Source organism: Engraulis encrasicolus, chromosome 1 (genome assembly GCF_034702125.1).
Source record: "Engraulis encrasicolus isolate BLACKSEA-1 chromosome 1, IST_EnEncr_1.0, whole genome shotgun sequence".
Taxonomy (NCBI): domain Eukaryota; kingdom Metazoa; phylum Chordata; class Actinopteri; order Clupeiformes; family Engraulidae; genus Engraulis; species Engraulis encrasicolus.
The window spans coordinates 28,103,397-28,129,483 of NC_085857.1; the positions used below are offsets into that span (position 1 = coordinate 28,103,397).

General features: G+C 42.0%; 2 protein-coding genes across 2 annotated transcripts in view; both read right to left on the bottom strand.

Annotated features, from left to right (window-relative positions):
* The window catches only part of LOC134456856 (zinc finger protein 84-like), a 179,274-nt gene that overhangs the window by 52,041 nt on the left and 101,146 nt on the right, over positions 1–26,087 (bottom strand). The window lies entirely within an intron of this gene.
* Positions 8,893–12,324, bottom strand: LOC134458244 (zinc finger protein 883-like). The gene is made up of 2 exons (XM_063210484.1): positions 12,018–12,324; positions 8,893–11,467 (listed from the first exon to the last, which is right to left on the bottom strand). The coding sequence occupies exons 1-2, from the start codon at positions 12,139–12,141 to the stop codon at positions 9,618–9,620; spliced, it is 1,974 nt and encodes a 657-aa protein (XP_063066554.1). The 5' UTR covers positions 12,142–12,324; the 3' UTR covers positions 8,893–9,617.

A 26,087-nucleotide genomic window follows, 5' to 3' on the forward strand; every position in this document is an offset into this window, starting at 1 on the left:
TTTGTTGTGATTATTCTGCTTTTCAGAGAAGATGGCCAGGATTCCTTACTGCTGGATGGAAGCGGTCTAGTTGCAGTACATTAAGCCCCCTTGTAGGACCATGTTGGAAAATGCTGTGAAAGACCAACAGCTTCTAAAGGTGAGCAGATGTTAAAAAATCTACACAAAATGTATGTGTGTTTCAAATATCTAACAGTCTGAATCACACTCTGTCAATCAGAGATGCATAGTTATGGTTATGTTGTGTGTTAATCTCTCCTTTGCAGCTGAGAAGAAAGCCAGGGACTCTTTGCTGCTGGATGGAAGCTGTCTAGAGCTGCTAGAGATCTGTACAAAATGTTTGTCAAATATTATGTTAATCAGATCCATAGTTATGTTAATTTTGTGTATTATTCTGATTTCCGTGGTATGTGTTTCAAATGTGTTAAAAGAATCTGACAGCCCACATATCAAAACTTTTTTTTTCCCTCTTCCCTTAGTGTCATTCTGGTTGCCACCTTCTCCCACCTTCTCCCATAAGGACACGTTGACTGAGGGAGATATTGAGCCCTGCCCTGACTCTGCACACAACCAAGGAGAGTGCCAGTAGCGCGCGTGCGCGCGCGCACACACACACACACACACACACACACACACACACACACACACACACACACACACACACACACACACACACACACACACACACCTTTTATGGATGACAGTATTTTTATATTCATTAACATTTCAGCTAGAGGCTGCCTGAGTTTGTAAGAATGTCAGTGTTGTATTTTCAGGTTATGGTCATTTTAAGTTAGCTTCAGCCTTGTCAGACCATCAGATTCGCCCTGCTCTCAAACCAAAATTTAGAAGATTCAGGCAGGATCACTTAATTTTAAGTTAGAAGTCATGTGTGTTTCCTATACAGTCTGTGTTTTTTTTTTGCCTTTAATACCTACTGGGATATTGATGTGTATTTTAATTGCATATCAAATAAACTGACTTTCGATTTGAAATAAGCTGTATCTGTGTGGTATGTGTCTGCATAAGGTAGTTATTAATTGATATTGCATAATGAGATTGAATAAGCATAAGTGACAATAACTAACCAAAATTCTTACTGCCACTTTTTGTTAACATTTTCCTTGCCTCTATGCTTGAGCAAGGCTGACTAATTACTTAAATTAATGTATCATTCCAGCATTGCTTTAGCATAGGTGGTGGCAAACCATTCATGGCAGTAAGAGTTTACCCATGATTTTACTTAATTTTTGCAACCCAAACATTCAGTAAGATCAACCCTACAATAAAGTTGTTTCAACCCATCTGCTGGGTTAATTTCACAACCCAACTTAACCCAATGAACAGGGTTAAAATGTGTAACCCAGCATGCTTGGTTATTCCAACCCATAATGGGTTTATGTCATTTTTGACCCAGCACTGGGTTGTTTTTGGGTTATTTTTAAACCCAGCCTTTCTAAGAGTGTGTGGATTGAGCTACCATAGGCCTGCATACATTTGATTTCAGTACAGTTTTCAGGAAAGAAAAGGCCAAAAAGCTATGCCAGCGTACATGCTGCTGGTGAACTTTTACAACTGTGCGATCAGCAGCGTTCTGATGTATGGGTCTTTGGCGTGGTACTCAGGCTCCACAAAAGCAGACCAGCAGGCACTCCAACGTGTGGTGAAAATAGCACAGAGAATCACTGGGTCACCTCTCCCAGAGATAGGTACCATCTACACCACACGCTGTCTACGAAGAGTGCAAAATATTTTGCAAGACTGTCACCACCCTGCTTACCACCTGTTCCAACTGCTTCCTCAGGCAGAAGATACAGGTCATTACAGGCACGAACTACAAGACTTTCAAATAGCCTGTACACAGAAGCCATTAGACTGCTTAATTCTAGTGCTCTTACATAGGTCTCTGGACTAGTGTTCTGTGTTTTTTTTTTTCCTTTTTAAGGGAAATCCTACTGATTTGTTTATTCATACATGTGTGCATACATGTGTGCGTGTGTGTGTGTGTGTGTGTGTGTGTGTGTGTGTGTGTGTGTGGTGTGTGTTTGTTGCGTGTGTGTGTGTGTGTGTGTGTGCGTACCTTATAAATATCAACAGCACTAGAACAATATTCTAAACCCAATGTGGCCCTTGAGCCAAAATAATTGCCCACCCCTGCTTTAGATGAAGGGAATACTTTTGTTCAAGCACACTTTGGCAGGACCTAGAATAGGGAAACCAATTATAGCCTCATTTTCTTGTTCTCTTGTCATTTGTTGGTGATTCGAAAAGTCAAAACAAAGTGTGGAGAGGCAACCTTTAGCTTCTATGCTTCAAAGCTTTGGGACCAGCTTCCAGATGACGTAAAAACGCACCCACTATTGATAGCTTTAAATCTAGACTCAAGACAAAGCTGTTCTTATGTTTATTTTATTATTACCTTATGTTTTATCTTAGTGTTCTAAATGTTCTTTGACTCTAATTTATTTCCTTCTTCCTTCCCTGTTTCCTCTTTTTTTGCATTTGTTAATATTGTGAAGCACATTGAGTTGCACCTGTGTATGAAATGCGCTATACAAATAAACTTGCCTTGCCTTGTTCTCAGTTGACAGGAGTGGAACCTGGTGCTGCAGCCCATCTGACTCCAGGTTCGAGGTGCTGTACATTCAGAGATGCTCTAATACATACCTTGATTGTAACAAGTTGACTTTGTTTTATAGGTCTTTTATAGAATCAATTCTTACATTCTCTGCGATCTGTTGGTATGCCTTCCTTAATGTTAAGAGCAAGAATGCCATATCAAAGATTATTAAGGTTTGTAGCAATATTACTGGTGTTCAACAGAAAAGCATAACTGCGCTGTACGAGGAACAGGTAATAAGGAAGGCCGAATGTATTTTAGAAAATTACTCCCATCCCCTGCATAAGGAATTCCAGTTTTTACCTTCTGGCTCCCGCTTTAAATGCCCATTAGCTAGGACAAATAGATATAAAAATTCATTTTTACCCTCTGCTATTCAGCTGCTAAATTCCATAAGAAGCATAGATAGCCATGAGTTGTATGTTTAGCTATTTTAAGCCTTACTCTGTAGATCTTTCACGTAGATTACACATTTATCTTAACCCCTCCACCTTTTTATGCGTTTTAAACGGTTATTTATGTCTGTTAAATGTTTTATGTGGGTGCATGTGTTTGCGGGTGGTGAAGGTGTACCACCACTGCAAAAACAATTGCCCATCCTGGGACAAATAAAGGCTACTACTAATGTAAGCCTGTGGCGATAAGTTCTGCTAGGAAGACGAGACGGTACCTCACACTCATCACTGCCCTTAATTATCCAATCATAAACTCCATGCAGGAAACCCCGCCAACGTTCACTCGCTCATCCTCAGGGCTTTCAGCCAATAGAATGTCTACTCCTTGGTTTTAAAAGTTTTTGTCTGTTTCCTTCCGCCGCTCTTTGCTACTCAGCGTAAGCAGACGCCGACGCCCCACCTCCATGTCCCCTGCACAACCTCCATTTCCCTGGACCCATTCCTCCTTCAAACCTCCATCTATGCTCCTTGGACGCCCGTTCTCCTTCAACCCAGTGCTCCCCGACCCGCATCGTCACCTGACTAACCTTCGTCTCCTTGGATCCCATCTCTTTCAACCTACGTCTCCCGATGTCCTGTTTCCCTGGTCCGCTTCCAAGCCTTATCGCCTATGAGCCCGATCGGTCACAGTTGGTCGCGCTGTCCTGTAATTGGGGGTAGGCTTTCGCCCCTGCCATCATCATCATCGGCAGGATATGAGCCCCCCGTTTTACCAAAATTATATTCTGCAGGTCGGGGACCTGCGCCCAAGTAGAGAAATGTTGCCCTCCCTGCGTAGTCAATAAATAACTTTTCATTTCCATTTTTTCTATTTAGTCCTTCTATGGTAGAAATGTATAAGCTGTGGCGTGAAGTCCTGGTAGTAGAAGACGAGACAGTACCTCCTCACTTTTCATCGTGTATTTGTCAATCGAGTCCTTCTAATCGGTAGAACTACTACTACTACAAGTGGTTATTTAAGCTACTCTTGCCTTTTTTGCTCTCTTTTTTACCCCAGCTCGAACCAGTCTTGGCCAAATGATCTCCTCTAATCTCTGGCATTCAACATCGGCATTTTCGGGCGCGCCAGAACTGCGGCTGCTCACTGGAGACATTCTTTTTTTGGTCCATTCTCTGTAAACCCTAGAGATGGTTGTGTGTGAATATTCCAAATAGTGTAGTTTCTGAAATATGCAAACCAAGCCCATCTGGCGCCAACAACAATGCCATGTTCAGATTCACTCAAGTCACCTTTTCACCCATTTTGAGGCTTGGTTTGAACTGCACCATATCGTCTTGGCCATGTCTACATACCTAAATGCATTGAGTTGGAACTGTGCGATTGATTAATTAGAATTTTGCTTCAATGAGCGGTAGGTAAAGAGAACCTATTCAAGTGGCTGATGAGTGTATGATGGTTATGTGTTATTTGTCTTGCTTTAATTATTAAGCCTGTGTGCTATATGCACAATTTCAGTGCACTTTTGAATAAATATTGAACTCGTCCCGCAACTTCAGCTCAGCTTTTGATATTGGCCCACTGATGAATTCAAGTTTGACGCCTGTTGCCTAGAACAGTGACAATTCCACTGAACACACGGATGACTGTTTTGTAAAGAGGGGCAACACTCCCGCTTCTCAGCTTGGCCAATGAAGCTATGGGTGGAGGACCACTAGCCAGGCCGTGCCCTCCTAGTGACGAGATTTGAAAGTTGATGATAATCAGGCTTAGAGATGCACCGGATCCGGCAGGATAATAGGGTTTTTCACAGGATCCGGGTCCAGCAGGATCTTAAGCAGTGGATCCGTTATCCGGCATGTTACCTAAAAATCAGGGTCTGGTGCATCTCTAGCCTAGGCTTTTCAGTCAGTCTTTCACAACCCCAATCACTGCATGGAGTGAAAGCCTTTTGGAAGCGGCCGTTGCAGGCAGTGTGGCAATTAGCAATTAGCTGGCAGGATTTTAAGCAGTGGATCCGGTATCCGGCAGGATCAGGTGCATCTCTAATCAGGCTAGAGGACCACCAGATCAATAACCTGACATGGCCAACCCAAACCCACTTGAAAACCTGGAATGTGATCAAGCAGAAATAGTCATCCAAGAACAGTCAAAGACAAGAACAGTCTCAGCAGTATTGTTAACACGTCATCAAAGATTATTGGAACACAGCTAAATAGTCTGAGTGCTCTGTTTAACAAACAGGCAGTCCAAAAGGCTAAAGGTATCATTAGTCCAATCTGACCATGTTTTTAAGTGGTGAATTTTCATTAATGCCCTCTGAGAGCGATATTATTCTGTCAGGACAAAAAACAAAGCGTTACTCTGGATCTTTAAAGTGACAAAATGAAACGATTTAATTGTTGGAATTTTACAGTTGTGCTGCATATGTCCAAAAGTTTCAAGCCTTTGGTGATGTAAAACAAGATGTGTGTGTTAATAATTTATTCAAATTTCTTTATTCTTTATCCGGGAAGTCTGTTAAACGTGCTCAAAATGAGCAATAATTTTCCAGTAGTGCGAATTTATTGTCTTAAATGCGTGACTCATAAGGTTGACAAAGTCCAACTCCGAACCCACAAAGTTTATAGTAGTCAATGGGCGGCGCCTATGGCGAGTAAATCAAAAATCATTGGTGTTCGTGGCGTCAAAATGGTACAGGTTGCAACAAGTACAAGTTTCATTGAAGGCATCTCTCTGCACAAGTTTCTTTAAGTCAAAATTACGGGAACGTTGCGGACAAGGGAAGGGAAACAACGCTGATCGTGAAGGACTGGAGGCATCAGCTTTTGAGTAGATCCAATGTTGTGCTCTGGGCTGTTTTCCACCCCTCCTGTTGTTTACCTTAAAAATCTGGAGACCGTGGACATGGTTTGGAAATAGACTCCTAGACTACCACAAGCAGTGTCTATGGATGGCAGGTGTGCCGACGGATATATCTAGCTCGAGTGCGACGACGGGTGAGTCTGGCCGACAGCCACTTAGCAGGATAGCAGCATGCTAAAGATGCTAGTTCCTCTCTGCCATTGTACTTGTAGCACTGTAGGCCTACTAAGGGTCCTCGGTCAATGCGCTGCGGGTCGAGGCTGTGTTTCGTTACGACTCCATGGCCGTCAGTCGTGGAGTTATTGCTTTATATGCAACGAAATCATCCCTGCGCCCGAGCACGAACATCTGTGTTGTGTAGTTATGACTCTATCCATGGCCGGCGGTCATGCAGTTATTGGGTTATGCAACAACAGCCCCTGAGCACGAACATCTGTGTCAAAATATACCTAATGGCTTCCAAATTGTCGCATAATGATGGGTATAACGCCATTGTTTATTAAGATTACATTAAAATGATGCTATTGGGCTACCTCATCATACGTTTTTAAAGCAGCTGCGTTTTTAAAGCAGCTAATAGTGCAATTTCGCTAGGTTTCAACATGTCAAAGACAGCGCAGCAGCCAAAGCATCCCCCCCTTGTCACGTTGCCATAAACAAAAAAATAAGTTAGATGCCGCGCTGGTTGATCGGTAAGTTGTCGGCATAATTGAGATAACGCCGTTGTTTAATACGATTTTAAAGCTGGCTTTCGAATTGCCACTTCGGTTTCAACCTGTCAAAGACAGCGCGGAAAGTCACATCCGAGAAACCGGCAGCTGGCACCCTAACATGCTTCCATATTTTCCAGTTTACCACAACAACACATACAGCCTACACTATTGTGTGATAGATTGATAATATCTTAATAATAATCAGCGTATAGCCTACGTGTAGCCTAGTAGAGCGCGGTGCTGTTTTTGTGCCCGTCGATCCTGTGCCGAATATGGCATATCTTTCCAACCCATATGGCATATGGTGGTGCATCATCACAGAAAAGTCTAGCCTACTAGGCTTATGTGTGGGGCTTATATTCAATGTGAGTTTTTTTCACATAATGTTAGAGGTGTGTTCTTTCGACATGTCGATGTTTGTAATCTTAATGTTGGTTCCTTGAGATATGAGGTCCTTCAATGTATGATATTTCCGCAGCCAGCCATACCTCGCAAAAAAGAGGGTGTCAACCTAATGACGTCACTGTCCTGTAAATATTGTCGCACCAAAGGCACGTTTTTAAGTTGCCGTTTCAACAAGTTATGCCCGGAAAATTATTTAAAGTTGGATTGATGTTTTAGAAATAGGCACAATATTTAATGTGAATAATAGCTGAATATTCGTTTCCATTTCTTCTTTAATCCCTACAACCATTAGATTATTAAACAAGGTTGTAGGGATAGAGTTCATTACTGACCATTTAATTTACTGATGGCTGCTCATCACTGACAGGACAGGGTGTTTGAATGTATGTGTTAAAATGTGTATGTTTTTGTTTTCCTATTATTTATTGTTTTTTTTGTTTCCTTTAGGTTTTGTATTTCATTTTCTACTATTTTTATTTATACTATCTATTCATTGACTGATGGAGACTGGGACCGCAAACTGAATTGCCCTTCATGGGACTAATAAAGTAATCTGAATCTGAATCTGAATCTGAAACAATGTGAAAGACTAGTGGAAAGCATACCAAAAAGCATGACAGCTGTGACTAAAACTCAGGCTTATTCCACAAAATATTGATTTCTGAACTCTTCCTAAATTAATGCATTGCTATTATGTTGTTTTAAAGTTAATATCATCTTGTTTTCTTTGCATTTTTTAAGTTCAGGGAACATTGCACATTGTATGTTATTTTGACCATTATACTTTTCTACAAATAAATGCTCTAAATGAAAATATTTCCTTTCAAAATTCGGAGGAAACATAGTAGTTTATAGAATAAAACAACAATGTTTTTTCAACTCAAACACATACCTATCTATAGTAAAATAAGAAACGTTGAAATGTTCAAAGTGGCCTCTCAATTTTTTCCGCGACTGAAGTCATCTGAAAAGTCTCCCCTCTCAACACATAAACTGACCCACCTCTGGACCTCCCCTCTCTGAGGGCCCGAGACAACTGACCCCTTAGTTCCTTTGCAGCCTGATCTATGGAATTTTTTTTACAAACATTATTATGATTCAAGAAGGCAAAATCTTTTATAATAACAAAACAGAACATTTTTTTATTATGCAAGTAGTGAAGGGAAACTCTTTGGTATGACAAAACATCTCTTTATGTTCACTACAACACACTTTCATTTCATTATTATTATTAAAGATACCTCTGGTAGCTTCAATATCTCCCTGCGATATTAACCCTTTGAGGAGTATAGGTTTTCCCCAGTAGTTCTAGAATTTGACTTGAACATTCTACAGGTATGTTAATGAGAAAAAAAATCAAGAAACACAGAGGAATAGAGGAATGTAGTACAATTCAGGCTTCTTGCAGGATTCAGGCATGGGTCAAATTTTAGACCTTTTTTGACCTTTTTAGACCATTGTGAGCAAAATGTTAGACCAACCCCGGGCATTACGGAAGAAATTATACATTTATTTATGCGTCCCATTTCATATTTATATTAATTATATATACATTCATAAATCCGGTCATATTTGTATTAATTTCTACTCGCATACATGTATTTAATAAAGTCCCAAAATTTCTTCCATAGGGCATTATCCTAGTTTGTTAACACCCTGTCCATGCTCAGTAATAAAAAAATGTAGGCCTCGCATTTTTACAAAACACGAACAGCAGACATACACGTTGAAGTGCAATGAAGGAATAAAGGCAAGATAAATAGGCTATTTTGAAATGAGCATAAAATCAAATAGCCTACATAACATTAGAAGAGGGTTGGGGAACCTATAATTCCATCTTATTCTGCCCTTGACATAATTTTAAATGTTATGCAGTTTCAGATGAAATATGACTTAGTGGATGTGAGATCTGTTGTAAAGCACATGTTGTCTATTCATAAACGTAAATTGTACGGTCTTGTCTATAAATGGGACAGCGAGAAATAGTTGTTCCCATGGATGTAGGGATTTTTAAGATGCTTCCTCACTATTGAATCTAAAGAGACAACCTGGTCCATTTGGCCAAAGAGGTTAAAATAATCATTGCGGTCATAGCAATAGCCTATTGTTGTGGTAAGCTTACACTGAAATAAATTGGTGCACGAAATCTTCGAGCTGCGCAGGGTATAAATGAGGCAGAAAATCTTATGTTCGTTGCGATACGCTGCTGTTCTATCAAGAACGGCCCTGGCGCTGTCACTGAAATGCACGCGGAAATGTAACAAAGTGGCTCTTTGAAATTGTCAATTGCACTGGGCGGCAATACCTGTTGATCATTGTCAGAAGTTGTTCGATTCCACACAACTGATGTGAAGCAGTTAGCTAAAAAACATGGTTATGCAACAGAATATCAGAACAGTAATATTTTAATCTATTTTAATATTTTAATCTGTTCTGTACCGAATCGCAATGCATCGCATGGCATTATAATTGCATCGCGCCATATCGAACTGCATCGCAGTAGGTAGGAAAATCGTATCGCATCTTATCACTGGTAATTTCATGAATCGTGAATGTATCGTATCGTTGCCATCTGTATCGAGATGCGCATCATATCGCTTTGATGATGAAGATTCCCATCCCTAATTCACACCCTGTGAACACTCATGTGATTTCAAAGCTTTAGCAGATTTAAAACTCTGCCCACATTGTTGACATTTGTGGAATTCAATGTTGTGCACTTTTTTCTGGTGCGCCTGCAAAGCCTGTGGGTAGGCGAATCTCTCCTCACAGACGGTACACTGGTAGGGTTTCTCTCCAGTGTGAACTCTCTGGTGGGTCTTCAGTGCTTCAACACGATTGAAAGTCCTCCCACAAACAGAGCAAAGGTGAGGCTTTTCACCCATGTGTATAACCTGGTGCCGTTTGAGATAAGAGACTCTGGCGAACCTGAGCTCGCATGAAGAACACTTATAGGGCTTCTCTCCAGTATGGCTTCTTATGTGGTAAACTAGTTTGCAGTTTGATATGAACCGCTTGTTGCATTGCGTACAGGAAAATGACTTCTCTCCAGTGTGAATCAACTCATGGGTTTTAAGCTGGCCTTTCGTTTTCACTCTCAGCCCACACACCAGACACAAGAAAGGTTTGTGATCTGAATGACTTAATTCATGGCCGCGTAGTTCTGATGAGTTACAGAAAGTCTTGGAGCACTGAGTGCAGGCATAGGGTTTTTCTCCCTTATGTTTTCTGATATGTATTTTTAAGTATGATGAAGTCGCAAAAGCCTTGGGGCAAAGTGAGCACTTGTGTGGTCTTTCCTTAGTATGAACTATCTGATGAGATATTAAAGCAGCTTTATATCGAAAAGTTTTGTCACAGAGCTTGCAAGCATAAGGCCGGTCATCTGAGTGTATCCTCTTGTGTAGATTGAGAGTCGCCCGACTTGTAGCCAGTTTTCCACAGATGTCACATTGATGTGTGCCATGTGGCTCGTCTGAATGTGTTTTCTGGTGATTGAAATAAGCACTGTAATGTCTGAAAGTTATGTCGCAGTGTTTGCAGGCATAAGGCTTTTCACCAGTGTGCCGTCGTTTGTGAACAATAAGATTCCGCTTATTTTTAAGTATTTTCCCACATACATCACATTCCCAAGGAGGACCTTTTCTTTCAGTCACTGTTTCAGCTGGTTTTACCATTTTGGGCAGACCGTGTGGCTCGTCTGAATGTGTTTTCTGGTGTTTGAAATAAGCACTGTAATGTCTGAAAGTTATGTCGCAGTGTTTGCAGGCATAAGGCTTTTCACCAGTGTGCCGTCGTTTGTGAATAATAAGATTCCGCTTATTTTTAAGTATTTTCCCACATACATCACATTCCCAAGGAGGACCTTTTCTTTCAGTTCCTTGTTTAGGTCTATCTGTGTGGACTTTTTTGTGACTGACAAGAGTTTGTGGAGTTGGCAGAGTTTTCTCACATACATCATGTTCAATGGACTCATCGGTTCCTGGGTCGTAATCACTGTCGTCATCATCATCATCACCATCCTGATGACACTCATCGTCATCTTTGTCGCCATCATCATCATTGTCACCCTCATCGCTCACGTCCTCTATGGTTTGCTTTTTTCTTCCTTTAGAAGTCCTTCCATTTCTCTCCGGGTGATAATCTTTCTGAACAACACCTCGTGTAGTTTCATGAGGAGAATCATTGGGTGTATTTTCATGTGGAGAGTTGGTGGAAACGTTTCCATGTGGAGTGGCAGTGGAGGGCTTTCTTCTGGCATGCTTTCTTAGGTGTCGAGCTAGCCAGCTAAGATATGAAAATGTCTCTCCACATTCTGTACACTTGTGACATTTGGTGTCAATTCTTTTTTTCGCCTTGACTCTCATGCCTCCCCTGCTCTGCCTCTTCGGTTCCCCCTCAGGCTCGGCGATGCTCTCCTCGGCTGCAGACAACAGTTCTCCAGCCTTTGAGCAGATGTTGAATCCTTCATCTGAATGGAAAAAGGAAAAAACATCTTTAAATCAAGATTCTACAATGTCTGGAAATGTGCTCATTTCCCCATCTCCACTTCAGTTTAATAATTGAGTTTAACATTTCTGGTGCTCTTCCAACCATTCTCTGACTTTGGCTGGCAGCCCAACTTGTGCCAACTTCAGGTTAACATGCGTCATTGAGACGAATAGATGCAGCTAGCTGGTCCCTTTTGATTCAATGATACATGCTAGCTTGGAAATACGAGTTATGTAATCAGACTCAGAGAACGGCTACAGTAATGTGCAGCCTGGTTCGCACGCAGACCCTTGTGCATTTTCGGCCAACTTCACAACCATCTGCGTGAGAACCAGGTTAACAATAATAAGGAATGTTTCCTAAATTATGTATCTTTTTAACTTTTTTTGACATTTTGTTGTTTTTATTTACATGGACTTAAATAATGGTAAACTGTTCAAGTAGGTCAAGTATGACAGCCATGAGTATTATTACATTATTACCCCTGATATATTTTTCATTTACCCCACATATCGCATGTGTGCACTTACTTTTCGGGCTGTAATCCACGTCGGCATCATGATCTTGATAACTTAGATCATCATCATCATTTTCACCGTCATCTCTGAGGTCCTCTGAGGTTCGCATCTTAAAAACTCCATCAGGCCCCAGCATGTCACGGCAGTCTTGTAGCTCCACTGACACCCTACACAGTTTCAGTTGCTGTGGTGATGTCCGTGTATCATCACTTGGAGACAGTGGAACATCTTCTGGGTCATCTTCCAGTTGCTGTGATGATGTCAGCTTACCATCAACAGTAGACAATGGAACATCTGCTTGGTCATTCTCAAGTTTCAGTCCCTTCGATGATGTCCGTGTACCATCACCAGGAGACAGTGGAAGATCATCTGCCGGGTCTTCCTCCAGTTCCTGTGCTGATGTCAACATGACGTCATCAGGAGGGATTGAAACATTTTCTGGGTCGTCCTCCGAGGTACAGGACAGGAAGATGTTTGGTGGGATCTCACATACCTAAAATGGCAACAAGCAACTGTATTTGTTAGAAGATTTATTTTGCAAACAAATACAAATACATACAAGACATATCAAGGATACGAAGGAAATGGTCCTACCTCAGCACCAATGCTAATTTCCAGAGGAGGGCAGAACAGAGTGTTCTGTGATGCAACATCCTGTGATGTAACATCCTGGTCCTCCTGTGGTGTTCCTGCTTCGTAGGAACCCGTCTCTGGCTCACAAGAATGACAGTCTGGGAGGGTAGTTGTTGTCTGTAAACACACACACACACACACACACACACACACACACACACACACACACACACACACACACACACACACCTTTAACAACTAGAAGCACTCAGAGGGCGCAGACCTCCGACAAGGAAGCTGCTTGATAGAACATTTGACTATGTTACACCTGTCTTTCTGCCTTCTTTTTGTGGAGTATTCACAATTCATTTTTGGTCACTTGGGGCATCTAGATATATAGGCCAGCAATGGTGAAGAATCTTTTCAAAAAGTCCTAGTTCCGGTTCGTGATCCGGATCACCACCAGAATGTAATCACTTGTTCCTTGGGTCACTATCAACAACTCCACAAAGTTTCGTCCAAATCCGTTGATTAGTTTTTGAGTTATGCTGCTGACAAACAAACAAACAGACAAAGACACCAACACGACCGAAAACATTACCTCCTTTGCGGAGGTAATAATCAAGTTCCTGCATCTGAGGAACCAGGCTCTGGCTCACTGGGACGACAGGCTGATGGAACAGTTCCCTGTCTGCACACACAGCTCCACGGATACTGGTTCCTTGACAAGTACACAGGCTATTCAAATTACTGCCTGAAGAATTCAAGTCCAGGGAATTGGAGTCCAGGGAAGACTGGAGGACGTCCAGGAGAGACTGGATGACAGCAGGGAAAGACCGCACTGGGCGTGGGCGGCTAGTTACCCAACCCACTGGTCTCTCAATAGAGAGACACCCAACTCTAACTACGAAGAACCAAAGAAAGCAACAACCCGAGGGCCCAGGCGGGATGGAAGATGGGCCCAACAGGACGGACAACATGATGACGACGGCAATGGAAAAGGATTACGAGAAAACCAGAACGCCTGGAAATGAGGAGAAGATCCTCCGAAAGTGTGCATGTGGATGGGAGAAAGTGACCACGTTTAGGGGCTTACGCATCCACCAGGGGAAAGCAAGATGTGGACAGAAGGGCCAACAGCAACCTTGCACTGCAACAGCAGGTGAGACAAGAGGGACCAAAAGCCAGGGCAAAAACCACAGAGCCAATGGACCCAATGTGGCTGACGGCGTGAGGGTAGCAGAGGAGGATGGTCCACTGGCGGAGAACGAGCCCCAACGCGAGCACGAAGACCCAGTCCTCCCCACGCCAGACAGGGCCGAGCCAAACGCAGAGACCAAGACAGCTGCCAGAAGGAGCAAGATCAAGTGGCCAAAGTCTAGTGAAGCAGAAGCATGGCGCACACTGGACACACACTTGATCAATATCCTTGAGGAGTGACTGCATGGAGGGGCAGAGGCCAAGCTCAATCTGATTGGGGACATCATATACCACTGATTCTTGAGAAAGTGGCTAAAACAGGTTGTAATCTTGAAAGAAAAAAACGAAGTGAATTACAAAATAATATGGTATATCCTCGTAGACAAAGGTCTTGGCTTTTCAGAAATGCACAAGGCCAATCTCCCCATTTTCCATTTTTTTCAGAAATCAGGTTTTTCTCCGATCATACCTTGTTTTTTGTCAACACCGTCAGACACAATTAAAAGCAATAAAAAGTGTATTGATTTGGTTGCATATGTATCTGGAGTTTTTAAGTGATTGTGTGTGTTTTTTGGTTCACACATACGCCTTTAAATGTTGAAAATTCACTTTCATTCTATTTTAATACTGCTTCATGTGTTCTAATTTAAAAATATGTGCTGTCAGACAATGCTTACTTAATGGCTAAATAGATCAAACATTTTTTTGTAATTTCACAAAATATTCGTGTAGGCTTAAATTTGCTATTACTTTGATAATTCAACAACTACAAAGGAAAATTTTGTAAGCACATTCATTTAAAATGTCCAAAACTCCTTACGGTGGTGACTTAAGAACTGACGGTGGTGACAGTAATCTGAAGGTGGTGAAAGTGACCTAATTATTACCTACATTTAGCAAAATAAATAGCCCTCTCAAGTCAATGACATCTAGCATAAACACTTTATTTTTGTGTGTGCACAGTATGTTTGTGCATGTGTTTTTTCTTCATTTGTTAGATACTCTAGGAAGTAGGCCTAGATTATTGAAAATGTGGCATAAACAGGTTTAAAGTTGTTCAAATTCAAAATATAGAGGTGTATTATCATAGATGAACGTCTTGGCTGTGCAGTGAATGTATTGGCCAAGCTCCCCATGTTTTACATTTTTCATAAAATGGGTTCTTTCTTGGTTTTGTCACCAGCGTCAGACAGAATTAGAAGTAAAAAAATAAGTTTACTGTATTTAAGTGAATTACTTTTACAATTCAACATAACTGTAGATACTGGAAGCATATTCTTAAAACTTGTCAAAAACATGTAAAACACGTGGTTTTTTGTGAACTACATCAGATGTCACCACCGTCAGGTTTTGTGACAAAAAACCCTCCAAATGCACCTCAGTGGAGGCTGGAGTATAAGTTTGGGTCACAATTATTACTAGCATGTCTGGTAATGTTTCATTAACCGGCACAATTTAGTAAAATATGGAATAAGATGATGAGCGGAACAAAATCTGACGGTGGTGACATCTGACGGTGTGAGACAAAAAAACACTCTTTTACATATTGTGCATTTTTTGTTCACATTAGCCACTTCGTTTTCGCTCTGTTTCTTAGGGGCTTCATGACGCTTCTGAAAAAGTATATATAATTAACATTAATGTAACAATAATACTATTAAAACCCCCGACGGTGTTGACAGTTTATGGTTGGGACAGTACCAGTGTCCAAACAAATTATCAAGTTGAGGAGAAAGTAGTAAACTTACAGGAGCTTCAGTGATGGTGAAGTACTCAGTAGATAAAGGGGTCCTAAGTAATGACAATGACCTTGTGCATACCTGATTTTATTGTCTTTTTACAAATATCTGACGGTGGTGACTAATATGCTGGACACACTTTGAGCAATCAGAAAATAGTAGTAAATATTGCTTTACACGCACTATGTGCATATCTGCAGAACCACTTCAATATGGACTTTCACATCATGGTGATATTATTCAATAATATCAGTGATTTTTACATTTTAAGTCAATTGAAATGATGATGTCTGTCCTTGGGACAGCTGTTTTTACAGGGTGTGGGCAGGTTTATAGCCATGAAAAGTAATAAAATTACACTTAAATATTTAAAACGACTGTACATTTATGTAACAGACCCCTGTGTCTTTACCTGGATTCATTTTGTTCATGAAAATGTAGTTTATTTTCAACAGAATTGGCAGTTTATTGCAGAGACATGTTTTAGCCGCTTTCTCAAGAATCAGTGATACCAGACCTGCAAGGACAGGTTTGGTAAGATTGTGCCCAGACAGAAGACCATCCAAAGCGAGAAGGGAAGGAAAGAAAAGGAAATCCTCCAACTGGTTCAAAGGCGACGGCAACTCCGCAAGAACTAGAGAAAAGCAACACAGGCAGAGAAGGAAGGCTTGAAAGCCTTGTGGGAGGAGGTCAGGAAGAGACTAGCCATGCTACGCAGAGCTGAGCGCATCCGGAAACGCAGCAAACGGAAGCAAAAAGAGCGAGACAACAGCATGTCAGAAAGCAGTACAGTGATCCACAAAGGAGCATCCCCTTAGGAACACCAGGATACGTACCGCGACCTGCACAACCAACAGCTGAATTCAACATCATACCTCCCAAGCTCAGTGAGGTCAGGCAGGTTGTGGAGAAGGCAAGGTCCTCCTCCGCACCAGGCCCCAACGAAGTCCCCTACAAGCTCTACAAGCGACTGCCCCAAGGTACTGGAGCTGCTATGGTATCTAATAAGAACCATTTGGAAAAAACAACTCATTCCATCTGAGTGGCAAAGAGCGGTAGCAGTGTTCATCCCAAAGGAAGCAAACTCTACAGAGATTGGCCAATTCCGTAACATCGCCCTCCTCAACGTAGAAGGTAAGATCTTCTTCTCAGTGCTAGCCAGAAGGATGACCACCTACCGGCTCCAAACCAACTACATTGACACCAACTGACAGAAGGATGTGTTGAGCACTCCACAATGATCTGGGATCAGATCCAGAGAGCTAAGCAGGACAAGACAGATCTGCACGTCATCTGGCTTGACCTGGCGAACGCATACGGATCAGTCCCACACCAGCTGATCACTTACACCATGGAGTTCTTCCACATGCCCACTTGCATTAGGAACATGATAGCATGCTATTCTAACAACCTGCAGATGTGCTTCTCTACCCAAGACTTCACCACGGGGTGGCAGCGGCTTGAAGTCGGAATAGCGATGGGATGTGCCATTTCTCAGATACTCTTTGTCGCATTATTTGAGATCATTCTCATCGGTGCTAGGCAAATGGCAGGAGGAATCAAACTGCCAACTGGACAGAAGCTTCCCCCGCTAAGGAGCTACATGGACGACGTCACCACCCTTCTTCAGACAGCGCCATGTACATCAAGGCTTCTGAAGAGGATTGATGAGCTGATGTCATGGGCAAGAATGAAGATCAAGCCCTCCAAGTCCCGTAGCCTGTCACTCAGGAGAGGAGTCAGGAACGACAACACCACTTTTGTCATCGGAGGAGAAAAGATCCCACTACTCGCAGAGCAACCCATCAAAAGCCTGGGGAGGCAGTACACTGCTGAGCTTTCCGATAAGCAGATGGGGAAAGCTGTCATGAAGCAGCTCTCAGATGGCCTGGGGAGGATCAACCAAAGCCAACTCCCGGGGAAGTACAAGGTCTGGTGCTACCAATTCACTCTCTACCAGAGAGTAATGTGGCCCCTGAAAATGAGCGAGATCCCCTCATCGACCATGAGTAAGGTGGATGGGAAAGCCAGCTCATTCATCCGAAAGTGGTTGGGACTGCCACGGTGCCTTTCTGACACTGGCCTGTTCGGGAGAAACATGCTCCAGCTACCATTGAAATCCCTGCAGCTGGGGTACAGGCAAGAAAAGACCAGGTTGGTGCTCGAGCTTCGGGAGTCCACAGACGAGTCAGTGAGGAAAGCCAATGCCAGGGTCCTAACTGGCCGCAAGTGGAATGCCCAGACAGAGGTCGACCAAGCGGTCAGTCGGCTGCAACTCCAGGAGATTGTGGGAAGAGCAGGCCTAGGATGGGGAGATGCACCACGCTTCTGGTCCAAGGCCCACCGCAAGGAAAGGAAGGAGATGGTGGTGGCGGAGGTGACAAGGATGGAGGAAGACCGCTACAAGATCAAGGCCGTGTCTCAGGGTCGGCAAGGAAGCTGGACAACCTGGGAGGGAATCACAAACAGAAACATCAGTTGGTCAGACATATGGAAGATCCCACAGGCAAGACTCAGCTTCCTTATCCACTCAACGTATGACACGCTTCCCTGTCCTCGGAACCTCAGCCAGTGGTTCGGAAAGGAGGAATGTTGTGCACTCTGCAGTGCTCCCAGCGCAAGCCTCCAGCACATCCTGTCAGGCTGCAAAATCGTGCTCTCTCAGGGCCGCTACAGATGGCGCCATGACCAGGTCCTGAGAAAGCTAGCCGAGGTGCTGGAGGAGTGCAGACAGAGTAGCAGAATACCATCGCCTGCAGAGGACTCTACCAGTGTTAATTTCGTGACGAAATATTTTCGTCATAATTATCGTTAACGATTGTTTTTTAACCTAATGACAATAAAACGATGACGAAAAAAACAGCATGCGTTTGTACGAAAAATATAACAATATTGATTTATATTTTCGTCAAAAAAATTAAAATGTGACTACAATAATAAGTAATATGTCACTGAAACACTGGAAAAGAATTGCCTGCTTTTTCGCAAGTCGCGACCCTCATCCGCTCGGCGTCTCCTCCCTCCTCCCCTCCCTCACACACACACACACACACACATGCAGCAGGCACAGTGACAAGCAGCGTCGGTGCCACAGTAGCAGCAGTAGCCTTCTTTTCAGTGCAATTCTGGCTGGAAAAAATATTGTTGCCCATTTATCCATGACGAAGAAGTTTATGCAGTCATGAAATAGTGGTGGTGCTGTCGCACATAGCAAACATCTTTCTCTAACGATGCATTTTTGCGGAACTTCTCCACTCCCTTCATGAACCTGCTACCCGACGGTCGTTGTCTGATCTTTTTTCAATGTTCGCTAATGTTTGTAATTTAAGGGTCTGCGTAGGTACAAGCCTTCTGATAAGAATCACTAAAGTGCCGATCGCAAAGGATTCGGAAGTGTGGAGTTTTCGACTTGTTTCAGTCAAGGACACTGAAATAGGAAGTGAACCTTCCAAGCGTTTACATGCATTATTGGGGGACAGTTATTTGCAGTTATTGCAATAAAGTCTTGCGAATGCATGCAACCATGGACACAATGTCAACGAGACCGCGTGTGCCACCAAAACTTTGCATCAAGCAAATATGCAACAGCTTGCAATACGCGCACAAGTGAGAGAGAGAGAGAGAGAGAGAGAGAGAGATACAGTTGAGGACGATATTATTAGCCCCCCTCCTGAAATTAGAAATTTCTCATGATTTCTCAGTAGGAACGACCATTATTAACCATTTCTGTTATTCTGGAAACAAATACACTGATGGAGATAATGTTCAATGAGTTGAATTTGGATTTTTCTATTGTTACGATGAGTTTAAACAAAAAAGGGCAAAAATGACAAGGACAAAATTATTAGCCCCCTGATCATTAATAGTCAATATGGCGCCATTTATGAACCAAAACTGACAACAGGCTCTGATAAGTTGCTACCTTGGTTGGCACATGCCCCACTAGGGATGTTGGCCCATTTCTTCACTGCGAAGTATTCTAGCTGGTCCAAATCGCATGGATGCTGAGCATAGACATTAACCACAGACTCTCAGTGGGATTGAGGACTGGACTATGAGCGGGTGATTCCAATATCATGGTTATAGTGTCCTTGAAGAACCTCTGAACTAATCTAAATTAGGGGTGGTACCGTTCACAAAATTCACGGTTCGGTTCATATCGCGGTGTCAATGTCACGGTTTTCGGTTCTCTACGGTTCTTTTTTTTTAGTTCATGATAAATGGTGCACTGGCTAATAGAATCGGACTTATCACTAAATGTCCTACATATGGTTTGTATAGGCTTATAATGTGAAAATGGTGTGATTTTAATTGTGTCATCCTCTGATTTGGTCTTATATGCTAATGTTTTAATCAGAGAGACTGGATAAGATACTCCTAGAATCTCTGTTTTACATATTTTTCTGGGCAGTACATGAATTGCGGTTTGCGATGGATTGCACGGTTCGGTTCGGTATGTGTGTGAATTGTACGGTTTCGGTTTTCGGTGCGGTTTGTGCCATCCCTAATCTAAATGTATGCTTTGGGTTACAATGTTGTTCGAAGACCCAGCAATCCAGATTCAGACCCAGACTCCCTGTGTCTGAGGCTGAATAACAGACTAAACTTGATGCCCTTCCACTATGTGTAACTGTGGAAACTGCTTAGCCTCATTAGACCAAAGAAGCATTGGACACCTGCCTAGATGATTGTTATTGACCTGGCCTCACCTGGAGTTTTTATCCCCCCCAAGAAAGACAGTTGTTAGGGCTTGTCATCATATTGGGCTTTGGGGCCATCACCACAGAAGAACCCCTTTACAAAAGGCAGTGCATATCAGAGTGTTATTGAGCTTTGCCTGTGAACATTTGAAAGTCAAAAATGAGTTTTAAACGTCTCTGCTTTCAACTGATGATATTCAATTGCACCTGCTTTGATGCATGAATTCTGCTTCTGTCAGGTGAAGAAAGGGATAGGCCTTGAATCGTTATAAGATGGTTTGCACAATTAAACATGGTGATGGATGCATCATTCTGTGGCAGCCTCAGCCACAGGAAACCTTGTTTGGGTGTACGGCACCATAAAAACTGAAAATTATGATAGAATGTGGAAAGTGACCTTGCAAAAATATGTTCATAGAGGGAGCTAAGATCTTCACTGGATCTTTCAATAAGATAATAACCCAAAACTTGCATCCAAAATAGTTCAAATGTTCTTAAAGGATACTAAAACCATGGTCATGGAGTGGTTCAGACCTCAATCCTTCAGATAGTATTTGAAGAGTGCTGAAAATGAATGTCCATCCTCAACATCCATGCAATTTGGACCAGCTTAACTATTTGCAATGAAAAAAATGGGCCAAAATCCCTGGTAGGACATGTGCCAACATAGTTAACAACTTATCAAAGTGCCTGGTGTCAATTTTTGTTCATAAATGGCACTGTATTGACTATTAATGATAAGGGGGCTAATAATTTTGTCCTTGCCATTTTTACACTTTTTTGTTTAAACTCATTGTGAAAATGGAAAAGTCCAAATTTAACTTATTGGATACTATCTCCATGGTGTATTTGTTTCCAGAATAACATACATTTATTAATAATGATCATTCTCAATGATCAATGAAGAGATATGTCTAATTTCAGGAGGGGGCTAATAATATCGTCCTCAACTGTAGAGAGACGTCTTCCAACAGGTGCCTTTGTAACGCTTGCATACAGTAGGCTATCTACCCCGCAACGTTCTTGCGGCCTACTGGTAGGCTACTGTTAGGCCTATACCCACAAGTATTTTTTCATAACGTGCAGTCCCGTTTTCCCCTGAAGTCGTTCTAAAATATCGTAAGTGTCGCGGCCATGATTTTTTTTTTTACACATTGGACGCACTGGCTTATAAGAGGCTCTTGCAATTTTTGACTATAGGCTATTTTATTATTAGCCTACAATATGTCATTTCAATCATTGATTTCCCCAAATGGTATTTTAGTTTGACAATTTTATAGAGAAGTGTAGACAAGAGGAAATGAATGTAATATTTTAGTTGACTAAAATTATTTTAGATTTCGTCGACTAAAATTGTATGAATTTTAGTCGACTAAAATTAGACTAAAACAAAAATGATTTACATGACTAAATTGTGACTAAAACTAAAATTACATTTTCGTCAAGAGACTAAAACTAAAACTAAATCTTCACTTTCCCACAGAGATCACCACCAAATCTCTCAGGCCAGACATAGTGGCTTGGTCTGCAATGGCAAGAACGGTAGCTCTCATTGAGCTCACTGTTCCATCGGAGGAAGGGATTGAGGCAGCCTTTGAACGGAAAAAGGCCAAGTACACCGAACTGGCTGCGGAGTGCCGGGAGGCGGGCTGGAAGACTTCCATATATCCAGTTGAAGTTGGATGCCGGGGCTTTATGGGGCTGTCGACCATACGCCTTCTGAAGGATGTGGGAGTCACTGGAGGAAGGCTAAAGAAGGCAACAAAGGAGCTGGCAGAGGAGGCAGAAAAAGGTAGCTTTTGGCTCTGGCTGCGGAGGAAGGACAGGAGCTGGGGGAATAACAACTAACCCCCAAAAAACAGCCGCAGGAATAACATCTATCAGCTGCAGGGGGTGACAGGGAGACGTCCCTGTCACTGCCCCGCCACCGTAGACGATTCGGGATTAAAGGGGCGAAACGTTGATGAAACGGTGGTTCCCGACTGATGACCCTGCAGCTGACCCATGGGCACCGGAGGAGGTGCGACAGGCAGCAATGCCCAGCAGGATGTAACACCTTCCTGTACAAATCCCAGAGTACCTTTCTATGGTGGGTTAAAACGTAGGTATATTTGGAATAGAAAGCCCAAACGCAGCAAAAAAGGGTCGTCCAAATTACACAAACATTAATTTCTCATGAGTCAAGTCAATAAGAATTTCTGAATGCAATTTCTATTTACTGAATAAATCAGGAATTCATTTTATAGTGAGCCATCTCCTGCACCATAACCGTCCGACTCTCACCGTGTTGGTGTGGAAGGACTATTTTTCCCCATGCATTCTCTGTTGCCTCAGTTCTGCCAGCGAACAGACAGTTGGGGTGACCTTTGCCTCTGAAGATGCATGGTCAATTTTAGGCTTCGGCAAGCAAGCTACCTCTATAGCTGGGTTCATGGCATCCTGGCAAATGACTGAATGACTAGTGAGTACATTTCTAACTAGTACCCCTACTTCACGTCCTGTCCTTTCACTTGTGGCCTTGTGCTACGCGGACGGCCCGTCTCCATGGAGAAAGCAATAACGTCAACATCCCAATTGCAAACAGGAAAATGGGCTTTAAATTGTGGTTTACACATTGAATAAAACTTCTATTGGGTCATTTCACATGAAATCAGACACTTTGGGACCCGACCGACACGGATTTCAATCATACTTACTGTGCCTGTTTAGTAGCAAGGTAGCACCCCAGAACTGCATGTGTGAATCTGACACCAATATTAAGGGAGAAACAGACTAGCGAAAGGTTACAAATGAGGGAAGGACACTATGCATTCAGCCTTGATTATATCAGTCAGTGTAGGTCACAAACAGATGTCCGTGGTGTTATTTGAAAGCTCTTTTCGGGCTCTACAAATTACACAAACAGCATGGAATACAACAACCGTCAGAATATGAATGATCATAAATTGAAAAAATAAAAATTGAATATAAAAAAAACCTATAATTTAAAATGGCCAGTTCCTTGTCTAAACATAGCCTGCAATGTCAACACCTGAAATGCTGGTGTTTGGTTCTTTATTCATTTCAGAGATAATGTGACTCAAAAATATGGCATCATACAAATCATATGGTAATACCATAGTAATATCACATGACAGCATGTCTATCGGAATATGTGAAGGATGGAGATGGTCCATGAGGATGCAGGAAGTTCAGTTTCACCTCTCCAGTGCTCGGCATACATTCCTCAACACGTGCTAGCCACTATAGGCGAGTACATTTAGGGTTTAACCCCCCAAAAAAATGATACAAAAGTTTTTGTCATGGATTCTATTACTATTGGACCTCCTAAATGACATACTTAAAATCTAGTAAAATCTGACTTTGGGAAATTAGTTATTTTCAACATGGCTGCTATAGGCTTATTATAAGGGCCGAGAGACACTCCAGGTGAATAGGCCAAAAAATGTAGCTTGCTGATATCACCATGAAATTTAAACCGGTGACACTTACATATTTGTGAGAAAAAATGTATGGCAAGTTTCTGAAATGTTATGTTTTAGTATGGTAATCAGACTATGTCTAATTAAATATGCATTACATTTCAAAATGCAAAACCTCAAAATCTGAAAAGGCCAGGCTCAAAATTACTCTTTTATTGTGTTTCTAGTAAGCCAAAAGATATCTTCAGAAGAGAGTATGGACATCTTGTTTTGTTTTGTAGTAAATCTAAAGATCTTTGTGCAGACACACCAGCTAGCATTTTTTTTTTCAAAACATGATTTTTTAACACATCGCTTAGATTAAAATAATTGAGTTTTATGTTTCTCAAGTCCTTCCAGATATTCTATGAGTCTGGTAATATCATTTTTAGCATGTATCATTGCAAGGTCAGCTGTCCTCAACTCATAGCCTCTCCACAGGGGTGTCCTAAGGGCTGGTACTGGGGCTCCTATTTCCCTTGTACACCACGTCACTGGGTCATGTCATCTGTTCTCACAGATTCTCATACTACTGTTACACTGATGAAGCACAGTCATATCTGTAATTTGTGACATATGACTCCATGGTCTACGCACACCTTACCGCTTGCCTCTCTGAACTATCACAAGTATGATGGAATGCAGTTGAGCCTCGCTAAAACAGCACTGCTGGTGATCCCAGGCAAAGATTCAGGCTGGCATGATATCAAACTCAATATGGACTCTGCTGTTGCCTCAAAGAAGGCCACAAGAAACCTAGGTGTCATTATTGATGACCACCTATCATCCTCTGACCACATAGCCTCAGTTTCCCAGTCCTGTCGCTTCTCAGTAACTTAAATATACACAAAATCAGACTGTGCCTGACCTAAATGACTCCACTTCTGGTAGGCCTACTGTCCATCTGACCTTAACTACTGCAACTCTCTCCTGACTGGTCTTCCAGCTTGTGCAATAATACCTTTGCAAATGTCACTGCAAGTCACTCCTCTTTTTCATGCCCAAATTGAATACAAGGCCCTGACCCTTGCCTAGAAAGCTACAACAGGCCATACTCTGGCGTATCTGAAAGCTATGCTAAAGCCCCATTTTCCTTCCAGGACATTGTCTTCCTCTAGTACCAACCATTTCATCTTGCCCTCTATGATTGAAATCCGACACGGATTTCAATCATACTTACTGTGCCTGTTTAGTAGCAAGGTAGCACCCCAGAACTGCATGTGTGAATCTGACACCAATATTAAGGGAGAAACAGACTAGCGAAAGGTTACAAATGAGGGAAGGACACTATGCATTCAGCCTTGATTATATCAGTCAGTGTAGGTCACAAACAGATGTCCGTGGTGTTATTTGAAAGCTCTTTTCGGGCTCTACAAATAACACAAACAGCATGGAATACAACAACCCTCAGAATATGAATGATCATAAATTGAAAAAATAAGAATTGAATATCAAAAAAACCTATGATTTAAAATGGCCAGTTCCTTGTCGAAACTTGGCCTGCAATGTCATGAACAACACCTGAAATGCTGGTGTTTGGTTCTTTATTCATTTCAAAGATAATGTGATTCAAAAATATGGCATCATACAAATCATATGGTAATACCATAGTAATATCACATGACAGCATGTCTATCGGAATATGTGAAGGATGGAGATGGTCCATGAGGATGCAGGAAGTTCAGTTTCACCTCTCCAGTGCTCGGCATACATTCCTCAACACGTGCTAGCCACTATAGGCGAGTACATTTAGGGTTTAACCCCAAAAAAATTGATACAAAAGTTTTTTTCATGGATTCTATTACTATTGGACCTCCTAAATGACAAACTTAAAATCTAGTAAAATCTGACTTTGGGAAATTAGTTATTTTCAACATGGCTGCTATAGGCTTATTATAAGGGCCGAGAGACACTCCAGGTGAATAGGCCAAAAAATGTAGCTTTCTGATATCACCATGAAATTTAAACCGGTGATTACTCACATATTTGTGAGAAAAAATGTATTGCAAGTTTCTGAAATATTATGCATTACATTTCAAAATGCAAAACCTCAAAATCTGAAAAGGCCAGGCTCAAAATTACTCTTTTATTGTGTTTCTAGTAAGCCAAAAGATATCTTCAGAAGAGAGTATGGACATCTTGTTTTGTTTTGTAGTAAATCTAAACATCTTTGTGCAGACACGCCAGCTAGCAATTTTTTTCAAAACATGATTTTTTTAACACATCGCTTAGATTAAAATAATTGAGTTTTATGTTTCTCAAGTCCTTCCAGATATTCTATGAGTCTGGTAATATCATTTTTAGCATGTATCATTGCAAGGTCAGCTGTCCTCAACTCATAGCCTCTCCACAGGGGTGTCCTAAGGGCTGGTACTGGGGCTCCTATTTCCCTTGTACACCACGTCACTG